Source organism: Miniopterus natalensis, chromosome 5, assembly GCF_054644295.1.
Source record: "Miniopterus natalensis isolate mMinNat1 chromosome 5, mMinNat1.hap1, whole genome shotgun sequence".
NCBI lineage: Eukaryota > Metazoa > Chordata > Mammalia > Chiroptera > Miniopteridae > Miniopterus > Miniopterus natalensis.
In genome coordinates, this window is record NC_142085.1 from 31,906,934 (window position 1) to 31,929,581 (window position 22,648).

The 22,648-nt window shown below is 34.3% G+C and overlaps 1 protein-coding gene across 1 annotated transcript in view; it reads right to left on the bottom strand.

Annotated features, from left to right (window-relative positions):
• Positions 1-2,486: 2,486 nt before the first annotated feature.
• The window catches only part of LMBRD1 (LMBR1 domain containing 1), a 91,960-nt gene continuing 71,798 nt past the window's right edge, over positions 2,487-22,648 (bottom strand). Inside the window, exons 15-16 of the mRNA XM_016195551.2 lie at positions 3,166-3,257; positions 2,487-3,038 (exon numbers count right to left, since the gene is read on the bottom strand). Of these exons, the coding sequence (XP_016051037.1) occupies positions 2,928-3,038; positions 3,166-3,257 (203 nt within the window). The 3' untranslated portion in view covers positions 2,487-2,927. The remainder of the gene's footprint in view (positions 3,039-3,165; positions 3,258-22,648) is intronic.

Below are 22,648 nucleotides of genomic sequence, written 5' to 3' on the forward strand. Positions count from 1 at the left end.
CTCCCTCCCTCCCTCAATACAATATGCATTTTCATTTCCTTTGGTGCAGTGGCACTAAAATAGAAGTCAGTTCCAGGGTCCTCCTTTTGCCAGTGCCTTGCTGCATAGCTGATTAAATCACTGAAGTTTGCATGGGACACAAGGACCTTGGTCTTTTAGAGAAGTGTCACTCTGAATGATCTCTAAATTAGGCATATTCAAAGGACTTCAAAGGAAGTGTGTTCATTAGTGGAAGTCACACTTAAATCCGCTTCATGAAAATAAAAAGTTAAAGCCATTCCATAGGACCATGAGTGGGGGGGGGGAAACTTGGTTAAAATAAAAGTAACCTTCTAAATAGGCAGGATGCCAATGTTTAAATCTAAGAAGAAAAAAGTATGTTAAAAAAAAAATAGAAGTAGCAAAATAAAAGCCTAAGAGGTTGGTCTGACAAAAACAAAATCATTCCTAGAAGTAATGAAATGTACATGTAGTATTCAAGAACGATATGGTAATACATCTAAACCTCTGGGTAGCAAAATAAATCTTAAAACACTCTAAATATACACATTTTTTGTCTAAATGCAGTTTATATAGGCTTAAGCCATGCATTCAGACTTAAAGCTTCTAACTAGCAAATTCACCTGTCAACTGAGGGTCTTCCATGTACAAGGAGCTACTCTAGGCACCAGGGATGAAGGTGAAGAAACAGAGGTGTTCAGGAGACAGAAAAGAAGGCAATAAATCAGCACACACTGTACAGGGTACCCTATGTCTATGTGTAGGATAAAGCACCTAACTTTGCCTGGGAGATTTAGAGGCGAGGTATGTGAGGAGATGTTAAGGTTGAGATCTGAAGAATAAAGATTTTCTTAGGAGACAAAAGGAAGGGCAGAGTGTCATAGGCAGAAGCAACGGTGCAACAGAGTGAGGATGTGAGAAATCGGAGCCATTTGGATAATGGTGAAACATCTGTTAGTTTGGCTCATGTGAGGATGGCAGAGAAAGCTGGGTATTCAGGTAAGAAACACGCCAGAAAGTCCCTATACACGATGTGATAGCTTATAGATCGCATTCTAAAGTAAACGAATAATCTGATTTGTATTTTCATCACTGAGGAAAGAGTGAAAGGGGTTGGCAGAAAGTCCAGTGAGAAAGTTTAAGAACCAGTGTGTATTAGTCTGCTTGAGCTACCATAACAAAATGCCACAGACTGGATGGCTTAACAGGAATCTATTTTCTCACAGTTTTGGAGGCTAGAAGTCCCAGGTCAAGTGGTCGGCAGAGGTGGATTCTCTAGAGGGCTACCTTCTCCTTGTGTCCTCACGTGGCCTTTTTCTATCCACACACATCCCTGGTGTCTCTTCATATAACAGCAACAGTCACATTGGATTAAGGACCCACCTAATGGCCTCATTTTACCTTAATTACCTCTTTAAAGGCCTGATCTCCAAGTATAGTCATATTCTCAGGTGCTGGGAGTTAAGAACGGAGACGAGGGGACAAGTAGAAGGATAGTTAAGCAGTAGAAATTGTCATGACTTGATAGATGAGTCAGGCACACACAGGACATAAAGAGGGCTCCCTGATTTCTGGTTTAGGCAATCAGGTATGTGCTGGTACACTTGTCAAACAACAAGAGGAGGAGGCTCGGCATGGTCAGAAAAGTGAAAGATTCAACTTTCAACGTGCTGCAAATGAAGTACTAACTTCTAGTTAACAGGAAAAGTTTGGAGCTTAGGAAAGAACACAGATGGAAAACAAGGGTATTATGAGATTGTCCAGAAAGAAAATGTAAAATAAGGGCAGAAGGGAATGTAATCTTGTAGAGTAACATTAAAGGGCACACGAACAAACCCAACCTGAAGGCTGTGACCCTGTATCTAGAGAGAGAGAATCAGAGCAGAGCGATGGGCCATGAAACTGAGGGAGAGAAGACTTAAGTGGGAGATGGTTGTTAATTCCTAAGTTTTATTCAGAAACTTAATGGTATTTTATTTCAAGGATCATATGTGCTTTTCATGAGTTCTAATTTGCTTAAATTAGTAAACTCAGCTATCATTTGTGATGATTTCTCACTATCTAGAATGTATTCAAAATACTTTATCAATATTATATAGCTTTCCTTATACTTTTTACAAATTCTAAATCTTTAGATACTTTCAACAATAAAGATAAATTAAAAAAATACATCTTTAAAGCCAAAATATGATGCCATATCTTAAACTAATCAGTAAACTGATTTTTTTCCTAGGATTATTTATTCTGGACAATACTCCTGATTATGTTGTGATATAATTTTGAGGGCAGCTACCTACAACAATGTATATGCCTTAAATACTGTAGAGGTGGTAATAAGATATTTAAAGGATTGATACCTGAACAGTAACAATATAACACACTTTGGAATGCCATGGTCTTAGAGCACCAAGTAGCTTGAAATCTGTTCGTGAAATCTATTTGAATGGCACTCATGATTTAATGTGGAAAATAGAAAACAAGATGCATAGAGGAGTAACATTTATTTATCAGCTGTATCATGAATATTATTTTTAGGCAATCAGATATGACACTTTAAAATTCCACATTGCTCTAGAGATCCAAAGGCACAGACACAGTGATTTATTATGTTTTTAAAAAGTGACAATAGGAATATTGATTCTGGATGATTTTTAATCAATTTAACACTATTATACACTAGAGAAAAAAATTCCACAAACATTCCCTCACAAAGCCAGTAGTTTTATATTTACAGTATTATAGCAATTTTAAATGTTAATCTATGATACAATAATGTTACTTGAGAAAACATAAAAAATATAGTTTTTTAAATAGTCATGCTCCCATTTTTGATGAAAGCTATACAGTTCATCTTAATGCAGTTTAACACTTTAAAAATGCATGAGATATTGCAGTCAGCTTTGGAAAATCTTTAAGGCTGAAGGCTGTCAGATGGAATAGGGCTCATCATCACTTATGTCCGAATCATCTTCATCAACTCCTTCAATCACTGATTTCTTCCCTTTACAACAGGACACAATTAATCCAATCAAGAATACCTGTAAATTTAAGTAAACTATGTTACTTCTCTACTCTTGTCATTCAGATAATAATAAAATGTGATGGCATTACTGTGATACAAATGGATCATGAAGGATCAAGCCTCCCTGGGATACCCATACTTACCCCAAGGAAGGCCCAGTTACCAAAATAGTAGGCAGCACTGAAGAACCAGAACTTGTGAAGGAATAGATACGTCTGGGTGACAGTACACTGATCTATAAAAGCAAATAGAAAACTATCATGAGATAATTTGTCTCTTGAAATGGACTATTAATACTGTATCTAAAAAGTTACTAAACAAAACTAATCCCAAAGTCAGTCAGTAAATAAATATTAGAGAGAGGACTGAAATCTAGGTTTGTCACCAAAGCCACTCTTTCAATTCCCTACTATAGTTTAAATTACCAACTAATATGATGTATTTTTAAAAATGAATGCCACCAGTGTAATCCTAGCTCTTAAGTATAAAAAAAAAAAATTATATTGGCTAGTTCAATTTATTTTAGATAGAAAAAAACATTTTAACCAGGAGTGTTAGGCACGTTCTAAAACAAAACAGATAGAAGTTTTCCTGATGAACATTAAAAAAAAATGAACAAAGTAATCAGATGTGGTTGGTATTAAGCTCCACTTTTCTAAGAATCCAATTTTCAGGACATCCCAAACTTAAGAGATTCTTTGAGCTGTTTTTTTTTTGTGTGTGTTTTCCCCCCTAAGAATGCTATTGAAAAGATGGCTGTGCCTGGCTGGCATGGCTCAGCGGTTGAGCATCGACCAAGGATCCAGGAGATCCTGGTTCGATTCCCAGTCAGGGCACATGCACAGGTTTCGGGCTTGATCCCGGGCAGGGGGTGTGCAGGAGGCAGCTGATTGATGACTCTCTCATCATTGATGTTTCTATCTCTCTCTCCTTCTCCCTTCCTATTAAAAAAAAAAAAAAAAAAAAAAAAAAGATGGCTGCTGCTTCTAAAAAAAATAATAAAATCATTATATACTGATATGCTTACTATTTGAACTTTAGATACCATTATAGCTTGAATTAAAAATAAATTATATTCTTTTCTCTTTCCAAAAAATTGACCTCTTAAAAGGAAAGTGGCAGACTGGTTATTTGATATTTGATACAGTGGTTTTATCTAAATACATTATTTCTACTAGGTTACAAAGTCCTCTATATTTCTTGACATATATCCAGTAAATAATGTCTAAGAAAATACTTGTTTATTAAAACCATAATGTAACTGAGTGAAAATTATATATGCTGCAGTTAATATAGAAGTCCAACCTCACTAATTTCAGAGGGCCTTTATTCATTACAGAAGAAAATCTTATCTTACAAGACAACTTCTTTTCAGTCTATTAAGTACAAAAGAGATTATGATTTCTGCATATTTTTATCCAAAATGGACAGTGACAAAAAATTGTACATGCTATTAGGAGACCAATGTCACATCCTGTTGCTGATTAAGAAAATGTACTATGGATTTCTAATTTTATGAACTCGCTTCTCAGCTTCAATAAATAAGTGCTATTTTCTCTTAAAATATAACATTGCGCTGGGGATTCTGTAGTCCAGTTTATTACACAAGGGTTCTAAAACACTTTATTTTTTGGCTGTCTCATGGTTTTCTGAAAAGTAGCATTTAGTTTATATTTTATCAAAATACAAGACCTGTTTTGTCAAGTTTTAGATGTTATGTAAATATTTAGATACCCTAACTCTTATCTATTCTAATCCCTTCCACTGTACTTCAACATGTACTTCCATTGCTCACTCTAAGCTATACAAAGCAGTCTCTTTCTGGCAGGAAAACGAGCAGTTTCTTAGAGAAGCAACCTCCTCCTTTCACAAGCAAGGATCAAGGATCCAATGCTGACCCACTGATGCCCCAAGAACCTCCTTGGTATTCTTCTCTTTTCAACAGAAAAGTGCAGAATGAATATTCGAAGCTCCCTAAGGAAAACCAAAAAGACTTCATGCAGCAGTAGCTGAACAAATGTTTCCCTCCACTCTATAGTTACAGCACCCAGGATGATCACTTTACACTTGGCACTGGGAGTTCAGTCCAGTGGTGGAGACTCCCAGACAGGGCATTCCTGAGTCACTTACCACTCTCACAATGTTCTATTCTCACCTCTAGTATAGAACTTTCTTCACAGTAGTATGTCACTTCAAGTTTTTCAATTATAAACCCCTGAGTATCCAAAGAACTTATCGGGGTACCTAGCATTTGTATTCAATGATTATTGAAGTAAACCAAATTTTTAAAAAGGGATATTTTATTTAAAAATCATATTGCTAGCCCAGCTAGTGTTGCTCAGTGGTTGAGTGTTGAACCATGAACCTGGAGGTCACTTTGTTCATTTTTTTTTTAATGGTCAGAGCACATGCTCGGGTTGGGGGTCTGATCCCCAGTAGGGGGTGTGCAGGAGGCAGATGATTGATGATTTTCTCTCACCATTAATGTTTCTATCTCTCTCTCCCCCTCTCTCTGAAATCAATAAAAACATATTTAAAAAATAAAAATAAAAAATATATATTGCTAACTAATACATTTTCTAATTTTTCTGACTAAAATCTGACAAGATTCCAAGGGTATCAAAACAAGACACTTGAATACGTTTTGAAAATGAAAGTATAAAGTGTCCAGCACGGTAAAGGAAGAGCCCAGACTCTGGTCTCTGACAAACTTGGTGTCAAACATCATTTGGCCACTTCTCTGCAATGTGATGTTTGTGGCAAACCTAAACCATTGAAACTGTGCTTGTAAAATGGGGATATCACCATATTTCCTTGCAGTCATTCTAAAGACCAAATGAGGTAGTTATCCTTTGGTAAACACAGAGGATTGGTTCCAGGATCCCCATGGACACCAAAATCTGGAATGCTCAAGACCCTCATATAAAGTGACATAGTATTTGCATATGCCCTATATTTGCACACAGCTACGGCAAGGTGCCTACATATCATGTCATTCATATGGATTCAGCATAGTGCTCAGTGTGTGGCAAATTCAAGTTTTGATTTTCAGAGCTTTCTGAGATTTTTTTTTCAAATATTTTTGATCTGCAGATGGTTGAATCCATGGATGTTAAACCGCAAATAAGGAAGGCTTACTATATATCAAAATCCCCATGTAAGCGACAGTTAACATTAATTTTCTTCTTTTTTCCTTTCAAGGTATAACTGAAACTGAACCCATGATAAAGAACAGAGTTCTCAAGAGCTGCTCAATTGGTAGCAAGAAAAACAGCTAATCTTGAGATTTTAAAAGTATATGTCCAATAGTAGTACAAAAAATAATTGCTTAGGTACCAGTATCATGACTATTCTGTACATGTTCATTATTTTTCTTTCTCTATAGTCAAAACAGATACAAATGTGTATAATTTAGTAACAGATGACCTGCTAAATAGTTATATGCCTTTGAATAAAAATAACCAATGTTTCAAGAATGAAGATAGGCTGGGGCTTATGCAAAAATGCCCGCTCGCAATTATTCTAAAATCAAGAACAGCATCTTCCATTGCTTAAGTATTAGATGAGCTCTACTATATAAGTATAAACTTGTTTGAAAAAAGTCCCTCAGCTTTCTCAACATTGCTAACACTCTAAACTTTAAAAACAGAAGTTTTATTACTCATTTCCATACTTAAAGATATTTTGCGAGTCAGAGCTTAACTGAATTAGAAATTTCAGGGCCAGAAAGGGATTACAAGACAGAGACTTGGCAGAAGCAAGTAAAATCAAATCATTTCCCCAGAGGTCTAATAAACCATTCAGTGACATTTTAAATTGGCTTATAGCCATCAATTATTTTGCCCACCACAAAAAAAAAAATCTTAAAGATTTTTTCTATCATGTTGTTTTTCTATCACGTTTACCATTTTTAAAGGTTGCAGATTTGATACAAGCCTTCTAAAATGAGATTAAAAGGGGAAATCATTGTTTGTATTCTGCTTTGAGTTGGAAAAAATGACACTAGACCACAAATCCACACACACAATGTGTATGTAACAGCTCTTTACAGTTATCTTTATATGTACATATATTTATATTTATATTTAGTGGCACATGTTTATAGAAGAATTTGGTTAATATGCCCCATGCATATATTTTATATTCCATGGATAATTCCACACTGAATAAATAAAAGGCGTCCCTCTTTACCATCTGCTTTCTTCCAGCTGCTCACCTGAATCACACATATCTAGAAGTTCTATAGATGTCTTTCTATAATTATCTAAACAAAATTATAAATGAATATTTTGAACTTTGATGTTCAAAGTAAATTTAAGTTGCTGGATGTTTCATCTAGTGATTGTATTCTAAAATCAGAAGCGTTCAGCAGACTTCTGACTGCTGTTCCACAAAAGAACATATAAAAGCTCCAATTAAACTGAAGAGTACATGTTAACAATGAAAAACTAAAAATGGGGCCCAGCTAAAAATTTTCTAATGACAAGGGGCCATTACCCCTCCCCCGCAAAAATTTAAGAGCCTAAAAAGTGCATCCTGAGTATATGAATAAAATCAAGAGTTTGAATCCTGCTACTACCACATTTCCTCCACTCTTCTCACTTATCACCAAACCAGATAAGTAAGTAACAGTGCAATTAAACCATTATTTTTCAGGTAATAGTAGCCTTTATAAGCACACATGATAAATTTTATATTATATATTTCATTTTTATTTTTAAACTACTTGTATGTCTTTGCTGATGTATGCTGACTGACACTGAGATAATTTTAGTTATTAAGTAGGATAAATACACCTTCTACTTTAAATATATATTTTTAAAACAGTATTTAGTGTTGATTTAAGTCACAATTAAGTCATCATCATATTATATCTTCACCTGAAATCAACTTAGAATTAATTACACTCTGCATTTGTGCTTTATTTATAAAAGGAATCCTTATATTGCATATGCGCATACAGAGCGCGCACATTTTCGAAAACTCATGTACCATGGCAAATAGATTTTAAAGCCTATATTTTGTTTGACTAGTGACAAACTGGCAGAAGAGATTACGCTATTTAGAATGCCAATTTATTTCTCATGGTTGTCCATGATTATGCTAACTTTGGTTTCTGATTAGGGTATTGCTAATATTGAGTATTTATAATGACATATAAATCTTAACTGTATACTGGCTAAACAACTTGGACTTTATTGTGACATGATTAGAAATGATTTATCAATTTGTTTTAAGAAAAGGAATTACATGAGTGGAGTATAGAGTGACAGTGAGAATTGAGTGTAAGAGGTTCACCAAGTCAGGAGACAAAGTGAAAACATGAGCTGTCGGAATAAAAAGGAAGGTTGGGTCTGAGAGGTATTTGGAAGTAAAATCCCAGTTAATCACTGTTCTACTGCCAAATGAATTTATAGCATATGAAATATAAACACATAAAAAAATTTGAGAAACTAGCAACATACATCCGAATAAGGAGGGTAAGAAAAAATTAAAATATGTAATAAAAATCAAAGTTGTATATTTATCTTAAAATTTAACAAATGGCATACAATTAAATCAATGTTTTGTTAAATCTCACTGGAGAAGCTGGGTAAAAGGAAATAATTGGTGAACATCAAAAATCATAGAAATTCTAAAGGAACTATATATTGTATAAATACAGAAACTGTATCAGGCCAATAAAGAGCACATGCCAAATTTTTTTGCACTCAAGAATGAGTTTTATAGTGATTATGTTTAAGACATAGTATAATTTGTGGTAAGCTCTGAATACATTTAAATTTAAGATGTTTCTAAGGTGCTAAAATATGTATTGCTCTTTTAAGAAAGAATGCTCCTGATTACATTTATATTATTAATTGGCCATATAAAACTTATAAAAGGGGGTTAACAAAGGTACGCATTAGCACCTAACCTTTAGAAACAATCACAAAGTGGACAACACTCTAAAGCCAAGACTGCGAGTTCAATCTCAAGTCAGGGCACACACAAGAAGCAAACAATAAATGTATAAATAAGTGGAACAACAAATCACTGTTTTGATCTGTTTCTCTCTCTCTCTAAAAATCAATAAATTGAGTTAAAAAAAGAAACAATCACAAACTGAATCAGTGAACTCTAAATTAATGAGATTATTTATTAGTCTGAATTGTCCCAGGATAGTCAAATTAACAAACAATTGTTTCCTGCTACTTTATCGTTTTTATAAAACAACAGTAGTTTAAGGGGTATAGTAGAAAATATTAAAGTTAGAGACAGAAAATTGAGATTTAGTTCTTGAGTCCGCCACTTACATACTGTGAGCTTCTGGCATGAGTCATTTAATTTCTAAGTATCAGTGTCTTTGTAAGTGACATTGAAATAATACCTGCTTGTGGTGGACAATGACAGGATAGACCAGCCTTCTGAGAATTAAATTTAGGGGCAAATCTACATGTGATTTTAAAAAAGGAAAGATGGATGTTTTAAGAGTTAGCAACCTTAAGCAAGGCTATAAATAAGTGGCTGAGAAATTTCACAAAATTACCTAGGTTGACTTTGGTGTGGCCTCCACAGAACTTAGAAATCTTACACCTAATTAACTTTACTATATTGTCTTAGTTGAACTTTTATCAACACAATCAAAATGTAACCTAGCAAAAGAACTTTGACACCAAGTGACTTTCTAGATCTCAAGGAAAAATCAGGAAAAATGATGCTCTGATTAATTCTCAATTTTCCAGTTTGCATGGCAACCTCACTGAAAAACAGAAACAATATATCAGCTATCTCAGCTGAGGATTCCAGCCAGTATCAATGAGGCCCTCTTTCTGACTCCATCCTACCTAGAAACTACGTGACTATAAAATTGGCTTTCCATATATATTTTTTTCACTAACACTGAGCCTCTAGTTTCTTTAATAGCTATATTTCCTATGGTAAATTAATAAACAACCATCTGGCTAATATATTAGTCTCTTCTCTGTTCAGTTATCTGAAGCCAAATACAGATGCTGGAGACAGGTATGGTAGCATTCTTAGATAATAATTATATGTCTTCACTCTAACTTCAATATGCCTCTACCCATTTGATGGACAGAATTAAATCAAATGAGGCTATCCACACAAACTTTTTATTTGTCTAGTAACATACTATAAATTTATAGTACTTAATCATGAAAAAAGTATTTTAACCCGTTGAAAACAAAGCTTTCTGGTTCAAGATGACAGAATGATCACAGGCATTTATTTCTTATCCTTCCCAGGACTCATTAAAATTATAAAATTTATTTATAGAAATAAAGCCAGCAGCAACCTTTAAACACCAAAGAGAATGGGAGGAAGGCCATCAGGTGATGAAAGATTTCAACATCAACCTGGAAGATGGAAAGCCACATTTAAAAGGTCTCCTGTAAAACAGCTGGCTTCCCTCCCATTTATTTTAAAATATACTTTAAACATCAAAAAAAATCCCAGTCACAAAGTTCCCAATGATAAATCTTCCTAGTTCCTAATACTTAAATACAAATTAACATAAATACGAATCATTAGCTCTATACAGAAAACCATCAGCATGAGGGGGAAAGAACATGATAAACAGAACTGTTCCAAGATAAACAGAATTGTAATGTTGCTTATAGAAAACCATCAAGAGTGTTTAGTATCTTCAGGTATTGAAGAAGATATTACATCCATAAAATGAAGATGCTTGAAGAACAATCAGAACAATAAAGTACTTGAGGAAAGTAAGGTGTTATAGGAAATTTTAAAAAAACAGGCTATAGTTTGAAGATAAAGCTTCATACATAACCAAGAATCTAGAACAAAATGGTAGGTGGAAAATGTGAATATGAGAGGAGACAGATGATCAGCTGAAGATATCCAGCAACTAATCACCAACAGCTCCCCAAAAGGAAAATGGAGAAAAGAGAAACTGTAAGATAACTTCAAAAGCAGAAATAAGACTGGCATTAGATTTCTCACCAGTTAAAAATGAAAGACAGATGAAGCAATGCCTTTAAAGTTTTAAAAGAAAGGATTTCTTAGGCAGAATTCTAGGCACAAACTATCCATCAATTTTAAGGACAAACTACTCTTCAGATACACAAGGATTTTCCGATATATATTTCATGCAAGCATTTGTTTTTATTTTTAACTCTAGCCAAACTAGGGGCTTGGTAGAAGAAATCAAGAAAGAAGATATGGTTTATAATGTATCAGAAGCCCAATGAACAGAAATTATAACATAAGAAAGCAGAATTAGAAAGCAATTGATCCAAACAAAAAATGAAGTCACTAGGTACTTAAAAGGAAGTGCAATGAGTTTCGTGCAATAGATAAAGTGAGCAAAAAGCTACAAACTATTACATATATTAATATCTTATGATATTTTAAAAACATTTTTTCAAAAAGAGAAAGCCACAAACGAAAAAAGCATGGTTCAATTCTACGAATGTGGATGGAGACAGAAAAATATATTTATTTTCTTACCTGAAAAAGCTTACATTCCTATAAAAGAGTAGGGGAGAGGTAAGCTATATAACTATAAGTTAACACAGAGTAAGGTAACATCATAAGAAGTATAAAAAAGAGACTGCAAACCTGTTTGGAGGTTCAGGTTTGAAATAAACCTTGTAAGATGATCAGGATTCTGATTGATGAAAATGGGAGAAATGGAGTAGAAATTGGCTGTGACATTTTGAGAACAAATAGTTCAAAAGCAAAGGTTCAGAAAATGTATGACAAAAAGCTAGAAATTTGTAGGATGGATTAAACAGCGGCAATCCTTCAATCCTAGATTGAATTAATCAGATGATTACTTAAGAGGAGCACTTAAGGTTTCTATTGGAGAAATGGCATTATCAGAGTACTTTAGAACAGTGGTTTCGACACTGTGCTTCCCAGCCCAGAACCATCAGGAAATTCGAGAGTCCCAACTCGGATAAAAAATTTGGCAATCTATGCCTTCCAAGTGACTCTGATGCATTAGACAGTTTGATAACCACTGTTTCATAACTATTAAGCTAAAAGCACCACGTAGTATGGATTAGGGTGGAGCACTAGTTAAAAGGTACAGCAATTCATGTGAGTTGTAATTCATATGAGATGTGAGGGTCACTGTGGCAACAGACTGTCTGCATCCCTTAGACAATCATTAGGTGTGAAGAAAGAGTGAAGAAAGACAAAGGTGCTTTGAAGAAAACTATTAGTAAGAGAAGCGAAGTCAGTAAGATATTCCAAAGCCATTATCTAATAGTTCGTGCTGTCTTCCCCAAGAACTATGCATTTTAAACATTTTTATATACACATTACCAAAATAAGGCAAGGCACTGTATATTACTTTCACGGGACAGGTTAGCCATAGAAGGCTAACAGGCTAACACCTTTATTTTGCTTTGGTCCTAACACTACATACCACATATTACAACTACACATGCGCTTTCGGCCATAATGGAAACCTAATGAGAAAATGTGCAAGGACCAATGGTGGGGCTGAGAAGTTATTAGGTTACCTTATTAGTTCTCAATTTATGAAGAAATACCAAGAACAAACAGGCTCAAAGTATTTAAAAAAAAAAAAAAGTATAACCTTAATAGCTGCAAATGCCACAAACAGATTTTAAAGACAATTATTCTAGATATTATCAAAAGTTGAATATAAAATATTAAGCAACATTTTCTAATTAAGACTCCAAAACACACAGACATCACCCTTAATCTCTCTTACATCCTATTCTAGACTCCTCAGTGCATCCTACTGGCTCTACTTTCAAAATATATCCAGAATCTGACCACTTCTTGCCATTTCCACCCCTACCTTAAGCTCTCCCTTGTATTACTGCAAAAGCCTCTGGTCAACTTGCTTTTGCCCTTGGTTTATTATGGTCTGTCTCAGGGATTGGCAAGCTATAACCCAAAAGGGTAAATTTAGCCCAATACTTGTTTTTTCTAAGTTTTACTGGACCACCGCCACAGCCACCCACAACGTATTGTCTGTGGCAGCTTTTGTGTTGCAATGGCGAAGTGCAACAGGGAGGGAGACTACTGTATGCTCCACAAAAAAGAAAATATTTACTATCTTGTCTTTCAGTAAAAGTTTGCCACCCTCTGGTCTCTATACAACACAGTAGTCAAAGGGATCCCATGAGAACACAAGTCACTTCATGACCACAAATTTCCAGACACTTTCCACCTGAAAGTAAGAGCTGAAGTTCTTAAACCTGATTGCTTACTGTTCCTTCACCTCCTCCAGCACGCTCCCACTCTGCACTCGCTGTTCCTTCAATCGGGAATGCTTTTCTCTAGATATTTGCCCTTCCTCCTTACTTCCTTCAGGTCGTTTTGCTCAAATATAGCCTCTCAGTAAGAATTTCCTCTCTATATTACTTAAAATTTCAAACCATCCCTCCTCTGGGTAACACTTACCCTCCTTTGGCACTTTGTTTTTCTCCCTAACACCACCTGACATATTTATTTGTCTCCTACTACATAAACTCCATGGGGAAAGGAATATTTGTTTTGTTCACTGTTGTATCACTAGTACCTAGAATAGTGCCTGACACAGAGTAGACATCAAAAAACATTTGTTAAATGAGAAAGCACAGGAATAATAGATAAGTGAATGATCATATGAACTCCTAGAAATTAAAGACATTTATAAGTTAATCTCAGGCTGTCAAAACTATAATTCTTAGTATTACTAAAAAAGATGTCAATATCTTCTAAAAGTGCTTGACTGCAATAGCCATTAATGTATTCCTCAAATAAACAGAGTAACTTTCTAAATGAGACTATCAAAATGATCACAATTCTAACGGAGTTGATCTATCCCCATCTTATGGACTAAATCTAACTATCCTTAACTTTCCCATCCCTACCCCCAAATCTGCATCCTGTAAAACAAAAAGGCCATACAGTACTTTTTAAAGGCCACTGCCCCATGTTCTTGAGTTTGAAGGAAAGGATGATGTATATTCTCCTGAACTGGATCTTCTTGTTTCAAAATTCTAGAAAGCTAAAATTAATTATTAGCTTCACTTACTATGGGATAGGAGGTGTTAAATTGATAGTCCATATTTAATCTGACTTGTAAACAAACACAGTCAGAGTCCAGCACCATTTTCATTTCGAATTATATTTATGGACCATCCACTTGGGCCACAGCACAAGTGGATGAACAAATACTGTCACCACAAAGTACCAGTGTCCCTTTTCAACTTCAACCCTGAAGGCTTAGTTTCTAATGAAATCCCTTGACCAGCTTCATTTTCAGCCTGTTAAAACTGGCTTTCATTTTATTTTATTTATTTATTTTTTTGGCTTTTATTTTAGAAAGCTGTTGGGTTGGGGGTAGGGGGCTGGGTGAGGGTATAGAGGGGTTGAGCAAAAACAAAAAAGAGAAAAATTTATGGACACAGACAACAGTGTGGTGATTGCCAGGGTGGGGTAGGGGTAAGGGGAGGTAGAGGAGGGTATGGGGGGAATACATGTGATGGATGGAGACCTGACTTGGGGTGGTGAACACACAATGCAGTGTTCAGATGATGTGTTATAGAACTGTGCACCTGAAACCTTTATAATTTTGTTAACCAGTGTCACCTCAATAAATTCAATAAAAAGTAAAAAAGTAAAAAAATTGAAAAGTACAAGTAACCTGAACAAAAGGGAACATTTTATTTATTTATGTATAAATCAAACATCAAGTGTCAACTATTATATTAACTCTTTTAATAGCACTGGTTTTAAACAGAAGTAAGCCTCTCCTACAAAACATGTTTCTCTTTTTTTTTTCTTTTGTCCTTTCTGCTTAGAGGCCAAAGTATGGGTGGGAGAGTAAAAAATTAACCTGAATCCATGGATAGTAATATTGTAAGTGCTTGATTGGTATTGCTTATTTACATAGACTTCAAAATAAAATTTCCTTGGAAGCTCAGAAATTCAGGTAGAAACATTCCATATTCTAGGAAAAAGATAGTGTCAAGAATTTAAGAATTAATTTTTTTCAAAGTCTCAGTAACTACCTCCCACTCCTACTTTTCAACAAACTGAAAGGAAAAACATTCTCTCTAAAATCAGTATCTACTTAGCAGATGCATGCTACCATCTTGTCTCTCATTGTTTTCTTTTTTTTTAAAAATAATACTTTATTAAATTTATTAGGGTGACAGTGGTTAATATGAACATATAGGTTTCAGGTGTGGGTTTCTATGTTATAAGACCTGTATATCGCTCTGTGTGCTCACCACCCAAGGTTATATCCCCTCCTGTCACCATATATTAAGACACCCTTCACCCCCCACCATGCTGCTGTCTGTGTCTACAAGTTTCATATATCCCACATATGAGTAAAATCCTTTAAAAGGATTAACAGTGTTTTTTCTTTAATTATAAAATAAAAGCTATTAACAACAACAAAAAATAGAGTAATTATTTATCTTTACTCCAAATTTCATTTCTCTGACGTATAGTCAGATTTTCAGACTGTTTATGCACAAAAGCATAAAAAGATAATAAACCCACTCTTCTACCTACCATCATATGGCATATGAATATATATTTTTTTATGTTAAAAAATATAAAGCTATATCCTTACATTGTATGTAGTGTTATTTCAAATATCCTCAATGATTGATAAATGCCCAGTTGTTTCTTTGGGTTTCCTATTTCTAACCTAACCATGGTGGGACTTGGACACTGGTTAGCTATTAAAGGAGCAAGAAAATGTGACCGTGACTTCAAGATTTCCATCTGAGTAAGGAGGTGAGGGCACTGACAAAGAACAGAGCAACTCCTCCTGCCCCATAGCATGAGAATAAGTGGAAGAGGAAAATCAATCTTGGTTTTCAGAAGCTGGCAGGACATACATTTCCATATAGATAAACTAGCAGGCAGCTAGAAAATAAGACAAAGGGTTGCAAGCTCTATCCCCTTGGGGACGTGCAGGAGGCAGCCGATCAATGAGGACTCCCTCATCACTGATGTTTCTCTCTCTCCCTCTCCTTCTCCTTCTCCTTTCCTCTCTCTGAAATCAATAAAGATATATAAAAAAAGATATTAAGACAGAAATTTAAGATTTTGATTTCTTGATTAAATCATTAAATCTCCCTTACTCAGCAGCACGATTAGGCTTATTTATTGTCAACTATCAGTTCTGCAAAGCACCACTAGAAATTCTCACTGATCTAGCAAAGCTAAGCTTATTAGACTAGCTACAGTGAAGGAGTATAAGAAAGAGAAAAACAGGGAATATTTATAAGTTTTATGAGGCTGCAGTGAAGTGGACCACTTTAATCAAGGTCTTGCAAGGTGGGGAACTGGTTAGAACTGCCCTAAATTTATGATACAAGTTTTGGACTGATGGGCACAATGAAATGAGACGTTTTGAAACAAGTCTTATTGAGCAAGTAATCTTGATAAGTAATCTAATTTAGTTGTTTCACAGTCAGGAGTAAGTTATTTCCTGAAGCAAGTAGATAAATTATTTTTGTTTGTTCTCAGTATTATTTAACCTATGGACAGGGAAATGTGTCTATGTCCAGAAATGTTGAACATTAGCAACACTATGTTGGTGTCAGTTCCTCATATTTTATGGAGTTAAAACACTTAAAATTTATTGATCAGTATTTGGGGATGGTTTAAGACTTTAGATAGCCTATTATAAATTGTTAAAATATGCTACCCTGGAATGGACAATATACTGGAGTTAACAGAGTAAATATGGAAAAGCCCCAGAAAGAAGAAATCTAGGTTGCTGACACTATCCTAAGAAACTACTGTGATCAGAAAATCCACCTGTTTTAGTTCACAGCTTTCAAAGCCAAAGCTTCACACAAAATGTAAAAACTGTTCTATTTTTTTTTTTTTAAATAGGTGAAAATTTATAGAAAAATCTTAAATTGTTTAAGAAAGTTGGATTCTATCACCAAATACAGAACACCATCTTTGCACTTAAATTGGTGGGTTATTTATTTTAGTATTTTTAAAATTCTTCAGTAAGTTTTAAAGTACTAAGTGCCTTTAGAGAAGAGTTTAATTTCTGAAGAGTTTTTAATATTCTTTGTAGATTTAAACTGTTCTGCAGAGCCTCAAAAGGAATAGATTCTGTAAACCTAGTCAAAGAGTGACTCATTTTACATGACTGAATATGTCTATAATTAAATCAAGATTTATTTGATGCTAGAAACTTATACCAGAAGTGACAGGAAAATACGAGGTAAATTATTTTGTAGCAGATTCAAAATTAAAAATAAACATGAAATATTAACTCAATGTCATAAAAATGTATACATTTTAAACTAAATTGCTCAGAGAATTACCAAATTATCACTGTATTCGCTAACTTTTATGTTCAAAATATGCTATCATTTTGTAGGGCAAAATACATCATGTTAGGCCACTGAGGATATAAAGTTAAATTTGTAGAATTTAAGAAAAATAACATATGTAAGTGTAAATTTTTAAAGTATATACGTAATGTATAATTATACAATGTATAATACCCCTAAAATGGTAATTAGAAATATCTTTAGTAGGTCTATATCTTGGCCTATCAGTTTTTAAAATAGTAGTCATCAGCCAAAGAGTACCATTTGGTAGTGTACAGTGTCTTTTTTCCCCCTTTTAAAATTCTCTCAATGTGTACACATTTATGTTTTCTGAACCACATATTAAGTGACTTAACTTCTTAACATTTCTCTTACATAATGCATAAAATTATTAAATTTAGAAAACTTAACATACTTTTAAAAATTTACTCTACAGCCATACTCCAACTCTGCCCTTCACTCCAGTATCGTCTTACACCCCAGTATCTTCTTACACCAGTGTCCTCTTATACCCCAGTATCCTTACACCCCAGTATCCTCTTACACCCCACTATACTTACACCCCAGTATCCTTACACCCCAGTGTACTCTTACACCCCAGTGTACTCTTATACCCCAGTATCCTCTTACACCCCAGTGTACTCTTACACCCCAGTATCCTCTTACACCCCAGTATCCTCTTATACCCCAGTGTACTCTTATATCCTAGTATCCTCTTACACTCCAGTGTACTCTTACATCCCAGTATCCTCTTACACCCGTGTACTCTTACACTCCAGTATCCTCTTATACCCCAGTGTCCACTTACACCTCAGTATCCTCTTACATCCCAGTATCCTCTTACACCCCAGTGTCCTTACACCCCAGTGTCCTCTTACACCCCAGTGTCCTCTTACATCCCAGTGTCCTCTTTACAGTACTTTTATCCTCTGGTGCAGGATCCAATTCAGGATCAAATATTCCATTTGGATATCATGTCTCTCTAATACCTTTACTCTGTAACAGTTTCTCAGCCTCCTTGTCTTCTATGACTGACTTTTTTGAGCATACAGGCCATTTACTTTATACTTGTCAATCGTCAGTTTGGGTTTGTCTGATATTTCTTCATGATTTGTTTTTTCCATTTTTCTCAGGATGCCATATGCACTGCCCCTCAGTGATGTTAATTTTGTTCACCTGATGCAGATATCATCCCGATTCCCTGTAGTTTGCTAAACTGAGTTTAATTTTAATTACTGAATCTTCATTTCTAAATATTGTGTTTGGTTCATTTACAAATCTGCTAGAATTTATTCATTCATTAATAGTTGTTGTTCCCTGCCAATGTTCTGATCTTTTCATATTCCTTTTATCAGAGCTGTTCTATAATCCATGTTGATAATTCCCATATCAGATCTTTGCAAGACTCTTTCTGCTGTCTGCTATTTTTTCTAGTTCTGTTTCATGATTCTTTGTTTCCTTGTGTGCTTGAATATTTGACTCTGACATCTTGGTTTGTGCTCCTTTGTGGAAATTCCTTGAAGTCTAGAATTAAGCCTAACCTATTTTTCCTCCTGTCTCACTGGTTGTACCTAAATGCATTGAGGTAATGCATTTCTCTAGTGAGGATTTATATTTACCTGTGCCATGTGCCTACAGCACTGCCAGTCTGAGATCCCAACGAAACAATTCACTCTGGTGATGTGTATTTGGAAGGCTGATCTGCAAAACGCCAGTCTTGTAGTTATAATTTTTGGGGGATGTGATTCTTCCCTTTCTTTTCTTCTTGACACTAAGGCAAACTTTGCTGGAAGCAATATAACTTTACTTCTGCTACACCCTCACATGATTGTACAATCCTTGGGGCAGGGGGGACTCAGCTTTGAAAAAGGGTACATTTCCTGTGACAAGCCACCACTCAGAAGGGCTCTAGATCTGTGCTGTCCACTATGATAGCCACTAGTAACATGTGGCTCTGAAGTACCTGACATGGAACTACTGAGACTAAAGGAACTGGATTTCTAATTTTATTTAATTTTAATTAATTTAAGTTTAAATAAAAAACTGAAGCAGTGTAAAATATTTTCATTATACACAACTTTACTGGTTTGGTAGAGCTATAATTCGCTTTAACCAATAAATAGTTTCATTCAGACGATAAAAATTTAGTATTTGAATTAAGATGTTACTTAAGTGTAAAATACACAGTATCCTAAAAACATGTATACACACTTTTCTGATAGCTCAATTGATGTTTCTTTCTTTTCAGATTTAACCTTTGGAATTAATAATTATTCAAAATGTGTATACATTTTTGGGGGACACCTCGTATATTCCAGGTTTTAAAGTCTTAGTATTTAAAAGTATAGAATGTATCTCAGTAAAATTTTGTTAGTTACATGTTGAAATATTTCAAACATACTGGGTTAAATATAATGCTATTTAATAAAATTAAAGTCATCTGTTTCTTTCTCTTTTAACATGACTACTAAAAAACTTTAAATCACATATGTGACTTACATATTTCCATTGGACAGTACTGCTCTAGGCTTTATTTTCTGTTCCTTTTGCCTCAAAAGGCTGTGAAAATTGGATCTTAAATCACTGAATTTAGTAAATGCACTCAGAACAAAGCACTTTAGCACTCTACTAACTTCTCTGCTTTGAAGTTCTTTCTTTCACTCAGGCCAAAGCAGCTTCAGAATCACCTGGAGTGCTTATTAAAATACAGGTTGCTGGGTTCCATCCCTAGAGTTTCTAATTAGTAGCCTTAGGGTGGGGCCTAATAATTTACATTTCTTACAACTTCCCAGATGCTGCTGATCCAATGATGTTGACTAAGAACAAATGACTTATATTTTTGTCTTAATATCCTATAAGCACTTTGATACTTTTAAGAAATTTGACATTTTACTCAACTTTTTTAAAGGGGGAGAGGGGATATTTTTGCCATGATGATCATTTAAATAACTTCTTAGTTATTCAAATACCCATTCCCTCTTGAACCTGCTCCAATTAGCACTTTGCAAAAAGACTGCAGGACTTAGCCAAAAAAAGCTCCTGAATGCATTTTAGTATGATCTCATACTAAAAATTAGATTTATATGCAATTTTCAGTGATATCTATATGCTCTTAGCTTATGTGCCATTTAATATGTGGAATTTTTAAAGGCCATTTAGAAAGCATGGTAAAAATCGCAGACAAAAACCACATTAAGAAAAGGAATTTCCCTCATTGTTAAATCTTTTCACATAATCCTCTACTAGTACAGCCACACTTCCCTACTAAACCTTCATTCTCAAAGGTTTAAGATTTGCTAGTTGCTAAATCTCTCTCTGAAGCCCTGACTTTCTTTACCTCTGGCCACAACACTCTCTTAGATACTACAATGTTATAGTATTTTGGTTTATCTCTCATTTTCTAGACTCTTATGTTTCTTCAATAACCTAGCTCTTAGACCTCTAGTTCGTCTTTATACTGTTGGTGACTTTCATCCCCTCATGGCTTCAAATGATTATCTCTATTACATTAAAAAAGCATTAATATCATTTTATTAAAAATATTTTTACTGTTGACACTATTAAAGATGCCCCTCCACCCAGCCTACCTTCCCACCTCAGCCTTAAAATTTAAAGGACAGATGATGCAAACAAAACACAAAACACTAAATTATTAAATGAAGAAAAGAGACACTTGGAATCCAGACACTTGCATTAAAGTCCTAATCCTATCTGTGCAACTTTTAACTCATCTGGTAGACCTAAGTTTCTGCATTTAAAAAAAGGGGGGAGAGTAATTTAGATGGCCTCTCTATAGTTTTTGTTTTCTTTTTTTCATATTCTAGTTTATATTTTTTAACTATTCACAAATTATGTGTCTCTTTATGGCCTTTACTTCCATTGTTATAATGTTTATACAGAAAATTGGGGGGGATTATCTCTTACTGATATTATATCTTAGATAAATGTTTTCAGAAGGATAGGTTCTAGAGGTTCTGTGAAAACCGGTCAATCTGTTTACTTGTTGGCAAAAGCAAAACAATTTGGCAAGTAAGTTTCATTTATAGAGAATGGTCTTGTTTACTCCAGAACTTAGTGTTCAACTACTTTCTAAAGTAAGGTGTTGATGCACATTTTACTTTATTAATTTTTCACGAACACTGTATTTAGTTATTTAAAATAATTCTCACTTTCCCCCTTTGACCTTCCTATATATGATTACATAACACCCCCCCCCCTTTAGATTAATTTTCAGTCTGCTTGAATTTTTGTAACTCATGTACTTTAGTTTAACACATCAGTTTTTATTTAAGCATCATTTGCTAACTTGAGTCACCTTAGCCATTTGTCTTCATAAAATTATATCCTAAAGCTAAAATCTAAAGCTGTCGATCATTTGATTATTGTTAAGGCTATCTACACGTATTACGTTAACGAATACACTTGATCAGAATAACTCCCCAAAATTAAATTTTATATATACAGATCATTTCATTTCCAGTTGCTTTAATGTCCAAATAAGACAACACACATTTCTTATTGGGGTGATTACTTCGTAAGTTATATGAATGTCTAGTCACTATGTTGTACACCTGAAACTAATATAAACTGTATGTCAATTATAATTGAAAAATTAAAAAAAAAATAAAGACAACACAAGTTTACTTCAAGAAAAAATAAAAGAATTAAATAGGACAGCAGAAGTAACACTGGGTTCATGGATTTTTAAGTGATCATTCAGAAACATATTATCTTGCTTTGTCCTTTATTGTATCCCCAATGCTCCTGTCACAATTTATTGTTACGATAACTTGCCAAATATATTTATATCTTTATGCTTTGTTAACAAAGGTTCCTTTTCTGCTTGGAATATCCTCCAGTTTTTTCAGTTTGTTTATTTAGATTTAACTTATGCTTTTGGGCTCAGCTAAAATGTTCTGGGCAGAATAAATCATTATTCTCTTTTTATTTCCTACAACAATTTGTTTATAATTTCAGTATACCTTGCTATTTACTTTTCCTTCTATTATGATTATTTATTTTCATATCCATTAGGCTGTACGCGTTTCGAAGTAGGGACTGTATATATGTTTCCTCTGACACTTTCTCTTTCCAAAAATCTACCCCAGTACTAAGAATGGTTATTGTGTTTATCCAGTAAGAAACAATGACCTTTCATCTTATCTGACTCAAATAATTATGTCTATTTATGTTACTTTTAATAACACTATTTTAAAAACTATTATTATTCACATTAACACATAAATTGTATATTAATGCAAATTAGATTAAATAGCAATTAAAGAATATAAAATTAAGATGTAAAGGTCCTTTTGCTGTA